Here is a 12030-nt window from a genome sequence, read left to right on the forward strand (position 1 = left end):
CTATAGAGTCCATGGAATTCTCCAGGCCAGAATACTGGAGTGGCTAGCCTTTCCCTTCTCCAGGGGACCTTCCTAACCCAGGGATTGAACCCAGGTCTCCCACATTGCAGATGAATTCTTTACCAGCTGAGCCACAAGGGAAGCCCTCAGGGATTGAGATCAAAAAGCTGTCCCCACTATTCTGTCTTTCCAAATTTGACCTCCAATGCTCAACTCAGTGTGTTCTTCCTAAATCAGCCTCACAACAACCCAATCAAATAGGTACTGGTTGGGAGGTAGCCAGAAAAACAGAAATCACTTTAAGCCTTTCAAACATAGGAGATTTAATACAGATTAGTCACAGGGGATGGAAGAGTCGAGAACCAAACAGGATGCACTGAGGCAACTCACGATTAGCAACAACAGGAAGCCCCTCTTATCCCTGGAGTTAGAGGGACAGCATGAAGACATGGTGAGTGGTGTTTCCAGAGCTTGGAGACTGGGTCTATCTGGTGGGAACTAGAGCCAAGATGGGGCTGCCTTGCAGAAGCTGGAGCCAAGGAGAGGGGGATGCCTGGTGGTAGCTGGAGCTACCAGAGGTGAGCCCTGTAGGAAACACAGCTGCTGCTGGAAGTGCCACAAAAAGTGGGTTGGACATGGGGAAGAAATATCCTAGCTTCTCTCTTCTTCCTTCCTTCCGGTTGGTCAATCCCACACAGAAGCAAATGGCAAAGGACTATGGGAAATGTAGTTCCCTGATACAGACCAACGCAGGAAATGAACAGGGAGTGGATCTGAGGGTAAGCAGCAGATGAAAAGCCTAATTATGCACCCCCATTTTACAGAGGAGTCAAATGAGGCAGAAAGAAGTTCAGTTACCCCAACTACACTAAGTGGCAAGAGTCCAGGTTTCAAATCCAGGCAGGCAGACTACTCCTGAGTCTATGCTCTCTGCAATCACTACTATTATATGCTCAGGGTAATAGCACTATTGTTATTTAACTCGTCAGACTTTTCCCTCTGGATTTAAAGCTCCCCAAAAGCAGCAGCAGCAGCAGCAGTAGCAGCAAAGGCATTTACTATGTCTTTACATCATTTATAGCATGTAGCCTTTGTGGATTTTTCAGAACCTTCCAGCAGATGTAGATTGTTGACCGAAATGGGATGATCAGCAGGTTTTCATAGGTTTGGGTGGTGGTGAGGTACTGTGAAAATGTCCTCTGCCATTCTGAATGTTTTCTTGTTAATTAAATGTAGCAATTTCTGATAAGATTCCAGACAATAGTTTAGCAACAGCGAAAAGTCTAAGCAGCAAGGAGAAAAATTGATATCTAGATTGCTTGAGGGCATCTCAAAGGGAACAGACAGTTATAAAAATTTAACTCCAATGTTACAAAATTTCTACAACTTGAATTGAGCAGCTTCTTCACCTGGGAAGAGGATATACCATCCCTTAGGTGACTTGGCTGGCAGTGTTGCTGTTTTATTTGGTTTTATTAACAGTTCTTGGATACTAAGAGTACACAGTTATGTTGATGGAGTGTCATTTCTTGTGTCCATCATGACCACCCTTGTCTAAGCCACCAACAGCTCTTATGTGGCCAATGCAATGGTCTCATAATTTGTCTCTGTCCCTGTACCATTCCATCTCTTCTCAATCAGCCACAGCAATCTTATTAAAATGCCAGTTAGATCACAATGTTGTTGTTCAGTCACTAAGTTGTGTCTGACTCTTTGTGACTCCATAGACTGCAGGATGCCAGGTTTCCTTGTCCTTCACTATCTCTCAGAGCTTGCTCAAATTCATGTTCATTGAGTTGGTGATGCTATCCAACCATCTCATCCTGTGTTGCCCACTTCTCCTCCTGTCCTCAATCTTTCCCAGCATCAGGGTCTTTTCCAATGAGTCAGCTCTTCACGTCAGGTGGCCAAAGCACTGGAGCCTCAGAATCAGTCCTTCCAATGAATTTTCAGGACTGATTTCCTTTAGGATTGATTGGTTTGGTCTCCTTGCAGTCCAAGGGAGTTTCAAGCATCTTCTCCAGCACCACAATTCAAAAGCAGCAGTTCTTTGGCGCTCAGCCTTCTTTATGGTCCAACTCCCATCATGTACCTCCTCTGTTTAAAACCCTCCCACAGCTCCCCATTTCACTCAGAGAAGAATCCAAAGTCTTCACAAAGGTTTATCAGGCCCTACTTGATCTATCCTTCACCTCCATGACTTCATCTCCAACTTGTCTCCCCTTTATGTACTCCACTCCCGTCACATTGGCCTTCCCAAGGCTGAAATCAAGGTGTCAGCATAGCTCAGCTGTTATCTGGAGACTCTGGAGACGAATCTGTCTCAAGTTCGTTTATGTTGTTGGCAGAATTTATTTCCTTGTGGTATGAGGACTGTGATCCCCTTGTCCATGCAGGCTGTCAAGTGGGGGCCATACTCATCTCCTAAACACCACCCATATTTTTTACTACATGGTTCCCTCCATCTTCAAGCCAGCAATGACACACCAAATCCTCCATGTACTTCAAACCTCTGATATTCTTTTTTGCATTTAAAAGACTCATGAGATTAGATTAGGCCCACCTGGATACTCTTCCTGTGTGGTAACCTTAATTATATCTGCAAAACCCCTTTTGCCATGTAATGCAATGTAATCACAGGTGTGCTATCTCATCATAGTCATGGTCCTAATGATTAGGGTGGGAAATCTTGAGGCAGCATTTTAGCCTTATGCCCCCCCACAATAATCAGCTGTTTGAGAAACTAACCAATCAGAGTATATGCCAACAATAGCCCCGGAGCAGGGACGTGGAGAATACCTGCTGCTCCAGGTGTTACCCTTTACTTGCAGGATTGTTGAGTGGCCTGGAGGCATCCTATAGACAATAGCCGGAGCTGTAGCTATTTACCAACTGGTATGAAAATTCTTTAATCTTTTTACAAGTGGGGATAGCATATTCGTGCCTAACAGTTGTTTATCTGCTACATAGTGTGTGAAGTCCTGCCTTCTTTTCTGAGCTCAGAGTCTGAGGTTGGTCTCAGATGATCAGGGGAAGGTGGGGACACTGCCTGCCTTTGCATACTTCCATGGTGTGCAGTGGCCCCTTCCACCCTTACCTGCTGTTTCTGTGCCACCACATTTGTTTTTCTGTTTTTTTGTGTTTTTTTTTGTTTTTTCTGATGAATGTCTCCATTTGCATGGCTGTCTTATGCAGTGGGAGAGTTCATCCATCATCTAAGCCTCCAAGCACTGCCACTCCAAGGCAGATAACCAATCCCATGTGTACGGCCTCTCCCCAGGAGATGTGGCTCAGTGAGGCAAGTGCTGTGGACTTGCTCTCACCATTAGCCTGCACACTTCACAGCAGCCAAAGAAACCCAGGCTTCTTATTAACTTGCCAAGCGAAGCTTGGTCACAGCTCATCATGAGCCTCATGTTTTGTGAGGACCCATCTCAGGCAACAGATATGACCCCTGTGGGTGAGTTGTGGTAGGAAGAGGGCCTAAGTTAAATGACTTTGGTGGGACTGGTCTGTTTCTCCCACCTAATATTTTTATATGGGTGAATTTGATGAAAAAGTTATCAAGGACAGCTTCACTTGATGGAATCGTGAGTATACATATCAGGCACAGCAGTGACAAGGTGGGTGTGTTGAAGGAAGTGTCACAGAGGAAAATGAGTGGCTCAAGGAGAGAGAAGAATAAAGAGAGGAAAGTAAATCACTGCTGACTGCAAACAACACTAGTAATAATAATATACAACATGGCCAGCTTCACTTGCTGATGTTGGCTGAGACCACAGAGCACAGCTGTGGTGTGCTGTGGTGCTCATATGTCACGGATTGACAGTGAATCTGTGTCAACAACTGAGTGTCTACTTAGACTAAGTCAGCCTATGCTTCCTTGTTTTTTTTTTTTTTTTTTGGCTGTGCTGAGTCTTCATTGCTGCAAGCAGACTTCTGTCTCTAGTTGTGGCAAGTGGGGGCTACTCTTCGTTGCAGTGTACGGACTTATTGCAGTGGCTTCTCTTGTGGAGCATGGGCTCTAGGGTTCATGGGCTTCAGTAGTTGTGACTCACCAGCTCTAGGGCATAAGCTCAGTAATTGTGGTGCATGGGCTTAGTTGCCTCGCGGCATGTGGGGTCTTCCCAAACCAGGGATTGAACCCATGTCCCCTGTATTGGTAGGTGGATTCTTAACTGCTGGACAACCAGGAAAGCCCTGTGCCACCTTTTGAAGTAGGAGAGATTTGTCTTCAGTGGCTTCCTTTCTTGTAAACCTTCCCCCCATGTCTAGGCCTTTCTAAAGACTGCATTCATGGCTGAAGTAGAGATGTGGCAAGTGGAATCAAATCTACTTGCTAGTCTTTACCATGTAAACAGAACCAGATATCTTTGGAATCAGATCCCATTGGAGCCAGTTCCAAATGGTAAAGACACATTTACAGAGGATCTCAAAGCAGCAGGTAGTATTCAGGATGGTTCACTATGACTTTAGATGTGTGAGATGGTATAGACCCTATTAAGGACATCTCCCTGCAAGCCCCACCCCCAGCTTTCTCTCAAGCTGAGGCATTTTCTCCAGGTGCAGCAGTAGGCGGCATTGAAACACAACTTACTACCAGCAGCTGCTGACAAGAGAGCTGAAGTTGAAGATTTCTACCCATCCTAGCAAAATGTCACCAAACTCAGTGGAAAACATCACAGCCCTGCATTAGGTGACAAGAAAATATCTCCCTTTTTCTCTGCCATTAGGAGCAATCAGCTGCAAGATGCCCAGGGAGAAAATGACAAATGCCTCAGCACAAATATTGCCATCTTTGGTAGGGGTAGGGGGTTTGGATATTAGGCATAGTGGTGGAAAAATAAACCCTTGAGATTCTATATGCCTTTCTCCCTTATAGAGACAGGTTAGGAGTGAGCATAGAGTGTTTCAGAGTTGTTGGTCTAGTTGGGTTTGGAGGGGAGAGAGAGAGAAAACAAACTATTTCGTTTCAAAAGCAACAGATGGAGAGAATTTCAAGCTAGAAAGGACCTTGAGAGCTGTTCATCTATAGACACTCAGACTCATAGAATATCAGAGCTGGCAAGGATATTAAAGACCATTGAGTCAGACAGGCAAATGGCCAACAGGTACATACAAAGTTGCTCAACATCATTCTTCATCAGGGAAATATAAATCAAGACCAACAGTGAGATATCACCTCATAACAGTTAGGATGGCTATTATAAAAATAAAAATAACAAGTAGTGGTGAGGGAATGGAGAAAATGGAACCCTGGTGTTCAGTTGATGGGAATGTAAATTGTTATAGCCACTATGGAAAACAGCATGGAGTTTCCTCAAAAAGTTAGAAGTAGAAGTACCATATGATCTGGAAATTTCACTTCTGTGTATTTATCTGAAGGAAATGAAATCACTATCTTGAAGGAATATCTGCACCTCCATGTTCACTGCAACATTATTCACTATAGCTAAGATATGGAAACAACCTAAGTGTCCATTGATGTTGTTATTTAGTTGCTAAGTCATATCTGACTCTTTTGCGACCCCATGGACTGTAGCCCACCAAGCTCCTCTGTCCATGGGATTTCCCAGGCAAGAATACTGGAGTGGGTTGCCATTTCCTTCTCCAGGGGGGCTTCCTGACCATGGGGATCAAACCCACATCTCCTGTACTGGCAGGTATATTCTTTATCATCCATTAATATGTGGATGAATAAAGAAAATGTGGTATTTATGTATACAACTGAACATCCAAATTCATTGATATCTAACTAAACAGGACCTCAAGTAGCCACAATTTCTTTGCTAACACTTGCATTTTTGGAAATCATAAGAAAATAAGCTAAGGTTAGATATTTATTTTGACATCAAAAACCAAGACAGGGCTTGTACTGATCCCATATCCTATACCTTCACCATTTTTAGTTTAGAGTAATAAACACTACTGATCCAAATGATAATATGATGGTCAAAAAAAGATTCAGCCATAGAACTCTATTTCAGAATATCTTACAGTGGACTGTAGTCACTCATATATTTTTGATAAAAAAAAAAAATACCACCCTCTGAGAAAGTTGTCCTTGGCAATAAATAGACTGTTCAGTTTTGGGAGAAAGATGTCTACAGTGAAGATGAAGATAAGGCCCTCCCTCCTGCCTGAGAAATGGATCAGTTCAATCAACCCTAGAGATTAGTGAGGGGACATGTTATAGCCAAACTGCTCATACCTCCTGAGCTTTTCTTACCAAGGCAAGAAAATGGATTCAGAGATTTAAACATAGTTTTAACAGGTAACCAGAAACTCTTATTCACTAGAGTTTTACTAGTGTAAAGAGTTTTCACTTAGTAATCTTCTACATTACTAAGATTCAAAGGACTAACAATCCAAACTGAGTTGCCTTAGAAATAAATAATTCAATCTAATAACTAGAAAAGCTAGTGTAAAATAACTAAGGCAGATGGACTCTTTCCTTGAGTTTCCAATGGGCTCCAGCCCACTGTGACCACTCCTGAAACCAAGGTACCCACCCACCTACCCGTCGCCTTGTAGAGCAAAGTGACTTACAGCAATAAGTTGGTAGGAGTTGTTCATCATGGCGATCAGCATGTTCAGCAGCACTACCAGGGAGATGACATTGTATGTCCCAAACATGGTCGCTCCCACAAACTCTGTGAACTCATGTCTGGCTTTCACATTGGTGACATAGAGATTTAAGAGGCCGAATACAGACCAGAAGAGGGACTGAAGGGTTTCAAAGAGCCTAAAAGAGATCAAAGAGAAGGTTAGTTCTCGAGGAGGAGCAAGAAAAAAGCAAAAACGTGCTTAATTAGTTAATTAATAAGGAGGTTGCATCCCAGCAGGTAAACTGATGGTCTCACGTATTTTGGTCTCTTCTCCAGCACAATCCACCCAAGTCTGTTTGCTCCCACTTCTATGTCTTATGCCTTGCCCTTCCACCTGGAATATCATCTCCTTCTTCTCAATCTACACAGAACCTTTAATTTTCCAAGACTTATTTCAAGCACTACTTCCTCCACCAAACTTTCTCCTTTATCTTCAGACCATGTGACTTACCACCTTTCTAATTACATAGAGGCAGGAGTGCAATGGCTAAGAATATGGTACTTGGGTTAGACTTTCCTGGGTTAAAAACAGCTCTGACACTTGTCAGCTAAGTGAACATGAGCAACTTAAACCATTTCTGATACTTCTTTTGTGGTTCCCACAGGGCCCAGAATGGTGCTAAGCTCAGTAGAGTAGCTTAAGGATTCTTGAATAAAAATTTATATGCATTGTTTTTAATGATATATTAGCTAACAATTACTGAGAATTTACTATAAAAGCATTTCTGTTGTGTTAGTCGCTCAGTTGTATCTGACTCTTTGCAACCCATGGACTGTAGCCTGCCAAGCTCCTCTGTCCATGGAATTCTTCAGGCAAGAATACTGGAATGTGTAGCCATTCTATTCTCCAGGGGATCTTCCTGACCCAGGGATCAAACTGGGGTCTCCTGCATTGCAGGCAGATTCTTTACCATCTGATCCACCAGGGAAGAACCATAAAAGCAACTAGACATTTTACATATATTAACATTATGATTCCTATAAGACTGATATTGTTACTGCTGAGGAAAGAGAGGTTCAGAGATTGAATAATTTGACCAAGCTATAAGTGCTGAGCCATAATTCAAATCCAGGTACTTCTGACCTCCCCAAACCACTGCATTATTCTATACTGGATAGCTTCATAAATTACGGTTTCTTCTCATAGTCTCCACATCCAAATATTAATATGTAACTTTTGCAAGGATATGTTTTGGGGGTCCACATTTTCTTTTGCATCATATTCAGAAATTTGTGCATATAGCAATACAAAGTAGCCAGCTCCCAGGCGGGCACTAACCAATCATTTCTCCAGTACACGAAAGAGGCAGAGAAGTCAAGAAATACAACTTTGAGGATGAATGTAACTTTTCAATTCTTGAAAGGCTCAAAATGTGTTGTTTTTATAGCCCAGTGTATTTTGAGCAGCTTAGAGACAGGTTCTTGGGTTCATTTGGGGTTTATACGTGGGCAATGTCTTAAAGATTTCCTCTGTCTGGGAGTGCTCATCCCCCATCTCTGCATGGTTGTCTCTTTGTCATCACTGAGGTCTCAGCTCAATCATCACTTCCTTAGACAGATTCCCCGGTGTCACTCTACCTAAAGTAGGCCCACCAGTTACTCTCTACCCTGTTGTCTTGTTTCAGGTTTTTGGTAGTATTTAAAACTCTCTAAAATTATATTATTAAGTAAATTCTGTTTCTATGTTGATTTTCTATTCATCTCCACTAGAAAGTAAGCTCTATGAGAAAAGAGACAGGCATACAGCTACTATGTACCTGGCATATAATAGGCTTCCCATGTGGTGCTATTGGTAAGGAACCTGTCTGCCAATGCAGGGGATGTAAGAGATGTGGGTTTAATCCCTGGGTCAAGAAGATCCCCTAGAGTAGGGCATGGCAATCCACTCCAGTATTCTTGCTGAGAAAATCCCAAGGACAGAGGAGCCTGGCAAGCTACAGTCCATGGGATTGCAAAGAGTCAAACACGACTCTGCAGCACTATATTTGTTGAATACATGATTGAAGACATATTAATAATACAACTACTGTTATAACTAGATTAAGGTTTAGAAGACTCCAAACCTGTTGATAATTGCATGTTCAGTAGGCAAGGGTTTCACAGCGAGGGTTAGTTCATTTTGATGAAGCTTGTGCTCTGCACTGGCCTGATTCTCAGGTGACCTCCTTTGGGACATGCATGTGGCCCTTTGCCATCTGTTAAATGGCTCTTTTCTAATCATAGTGGATAGCTCCCACTATCCTTTCAGCATCATATTACTTGAGAGCTAGCCAAGAAGGAAGAAATCTTTTTTTTGTTTGATGAAAGTAAGTGCCAGATGGTGAAACATTTAAAAATCAACAGTAAGATGAGAGTCTGGACTTCAGGGGCCAGAGAACAAGAATAAGAATATGGCAAGTCAGACCTATTACAGGATCTGAATTTTCAGGAGTCAGGGCCAGGCAATACAATGTATCACATAGCCAGACAGAGTGTCAGAAATGGAAAAGATGTGGGGTGCAGGAATCTGGTTGTGCTATGAAAGCCTATCTAGGACCTAGCAGTGTCCATTAGAAGTCAGGGCAGGCAGGAGGCCAGAAATGGCATAAGAAGCTAGCCTAGCAACTGGATAACAAAAGCCAAGGAATATAGGGCTTAGAAAAACAGGAACAGCTGCAGCAAATAGGAATGACACCGAAGAACCAGAATCTCTGGAAGTCGAGTGTCCTTGAATATAGAAAGCATTCACAAAGTGTTTGTTGATTGCATGACTGACAACAAGGCCACAAGCAGGGCAAATATGTCATCAATATGCTGGCAAAGTCTTAATTCATTGGTTGCTTCTCCAGAATGGATGATGTTACTCTCCTCCACCCCCAAGCCCCATAACAATTAAAATTGTAATGGTTAATGCTTAAGTGGAAAGTTTACTACTAGCCATTCCAATGACTTATACAAAGATTCCTAAAAGTGAAAGTACAGGCATTTAAAATCTATCCTAAACTGTGGTGATATCCTAGTCAGGGAGACCCTAGAGGTATGATTGTATAACAGATAAGGAAAGGGGACAAGATTGCTCCTCAGGTTTTGGTGGTTGTTAGTGAAAATGCCCTTGACATGGGGCACAAAATGTCATGATACAATCTGGCCATCAGGAAAATATGTCTTATTGAAAGGCATGCCCAGGTGAAATGGGTGATTGACATTTGGGGTAGAAAAGAACATTCCAGTTAGAGATCTATCTATAGGAAGCTCCATGGCTTCTAGACTCAATTGAATTCATGACCTAGGGGATCATTATGTGGTGGTCAGGTCCATAACACAATCATCACAGGGATGGAAAGACTTGTTGACCAAACCCCAGAATCCTAAATGCCAAAGGAATACTATTTTAACAGGGAAAACAGTGAGTCCATTTTCATTTAGCAGAGAGTCAAGAAGTATACAGAACTTACTGACTCAACAAGGGGCACAAAGTGAAGATACAGAGATTCAAGAAGACTTGGTATTAACTGCTTTCAAAACAAATCCCTACCAGCTAGTTAAGACGGGATTTGTGTATGTTGGGAGCCATCCATAAATATTAATAGATCATGAAGCAAAGAGAGACTTGGTAGAATAGATAAGAACTATGGTCCTCATGACAGTTGCTGAAAGTCTCATCTTTGAGATGAGTTCATCTTTCTAAAGGTAGGAGGAGTGTAAAGATTGACCCCTCTGCATTTCACTCTGACCAGTGAAGAAGTGGAGGATGTATTGGAAAAGAACGGCTCCTTGGGAAAAAGCAGTGCCGAGTTGTGCTGATAACCCACAGGGAGCAAAGGCGTAGTCATCTTTTGGTCATCCCTACCCATTTTGCAGTTCACTGGACTTGGCAATTTCTTATTTCAACCTGCCTTTGACAAGTTTCTGACTCTGGTTGGAATGCTCCCACCATGCTCCCAACCTGTAGCCTCCACTTCTGTCCTGTCTTCTTCTCTACCCAACTCTTGTTTGACCTGCCAGCCTCAGCTAAAGCCCCAGCTCTTCTAGAGGCCTCCCCTGATTCCTTTCCTACAAGGTAGGGTCAGATGCTCCTCTTTTGTTCTCCCATAGCAGCCTAGCCTTACTACATAGACACACATATCATACTGTAGAGACAGGAGAGGGGAGCGGCTAAGAGCAAACTTTAAAACTTCTGTACGTATTAATTGGGCTTCCCTGGTGACTCAGTGGTAAAAACCCACCTATCCATACAGAAGATGTGGGCTTCAATCCCTAGGTTGGGAAGATTCCCTGAAGAAGGAAATAGCAACCCCCTCCAGTATTCTTGCCTGGAAACTCCCACGGACAGAGGAGCCTGCTGGGCTACAGTCCATGGGGGTTGCAAAAGAGTTGGACACAACTTAGCCACTAAACAAACATGTTAACTATAAAATTTGGTAAAGGCACATGACAAACATATTAACTATAAAATTTGGTAAAGTCACATGGCTTCTTTAAATTTCAAGTTTCCTCATCTCTAAAATGGCCAGTGGTAAGATAAGTACTAACTGCTAACATTCATTGTGCTCTGTGTGCCAGGCACTGTGCTAAAGGCTTCTCATGCATTGTAATATTTGATTCTCAAAATAATTCTATGAAGTAGCTACTATTTATTCTTTTTTTTTTCAGATAAGAAATTGATGCACAATGTGGTCACACAGGCAGAAAGTGGCAGAGGTAGTATTTGTACCCAGCTCTTTTGACTCTGGAGTCAAAACATTTAACCACCTTTTTCTATCATGTAAGGTTCTGCATGTAATGCACTTGGCACAGTGCTTGGCATAGCAAAAGCATTAAAAATGTAGCTATTCTAATTGTTTATTTGTGTTCTCTGTTAGACTATATGCTTCTGGATGATAAGGATGCCATTTACTCAGTATTATCATTGCCTGGCAGGTAGGAGTTGCTGAATAAATGTTAGGTAAATCTATAAAAGATTATAGAAGCACATAAGTAAGGAAAGGATGAATGAGTGGCACGCCATCTTGTGATAACAGTAGAAAGGTTATGAATTGAATTTAGGAGAAAATTTGAAGATACTCAATAAGGACCTTTAAAACCTTGTCGGAACAACAACCACAAAAGAGCCTTTGATGGGGACTGAGTTTGCATCCAAATAAATAAGAAGGGAATATATGCGCTGAATTTGGGTAAAGAAATCACCAATGATTAAGTAGGAACAGCTACAAATGAATGATGATAATCTACATGGGGGTCCTAAGTGACCTGCTAGGTAATGGCTCTGGCCTCTTTAGCTTTACATGTATCCATGATTATTGCAACTTTATACAACTAATTTTACATAACTTTACAAACTCAGTCTTACACCCACACCCTTGGATAAAAGCACAACCTGGAACTTATATGCCTGGATTAAAGTTCTGATTCCACCACTACGACCTGTATGACTGGGCACAGT

At 42.3% G+C, this 12030-nt stretch overlaps 1 protein-coding gene across 1 annotated transcript in view; it reads right to left on the bottom strand.

Annotated features, from left to right (window-relative positions):
• Positions 1 to 12030, bottom strand: part of TRPC5 (transient receptor potential cation channel subfamily C member 5) — a 348936-nt gene that overhangs the window by 36360 nt on the left and 300546 nt on the right. The window contains exon 7 of the mRNA XM_005903665.2: positions 6550 to 6745. Within this exon, the coding sequence (XP_005903727.2) occupies positions 6550 to 6745 (196 nt within the window). The remainder of the gene's footprint in view (positions 1 to 6549; positions 6746 to 12030) is intronic.

Source organism: Bos mutus, chromosome X, assembly GCF_027580195.1.
Source record: "Bos mutus isolate GX-2022 chromosome X, NWIPB_WYAK_1.1, whole genome shotgun sequence".
NCBI classification, from domain to species: domain Eukaryota; kingdom Metazoa; phylum Chordata; class Mammalia; order Artiodactyla; family Bovidae; genus Bos; species Bos mutus.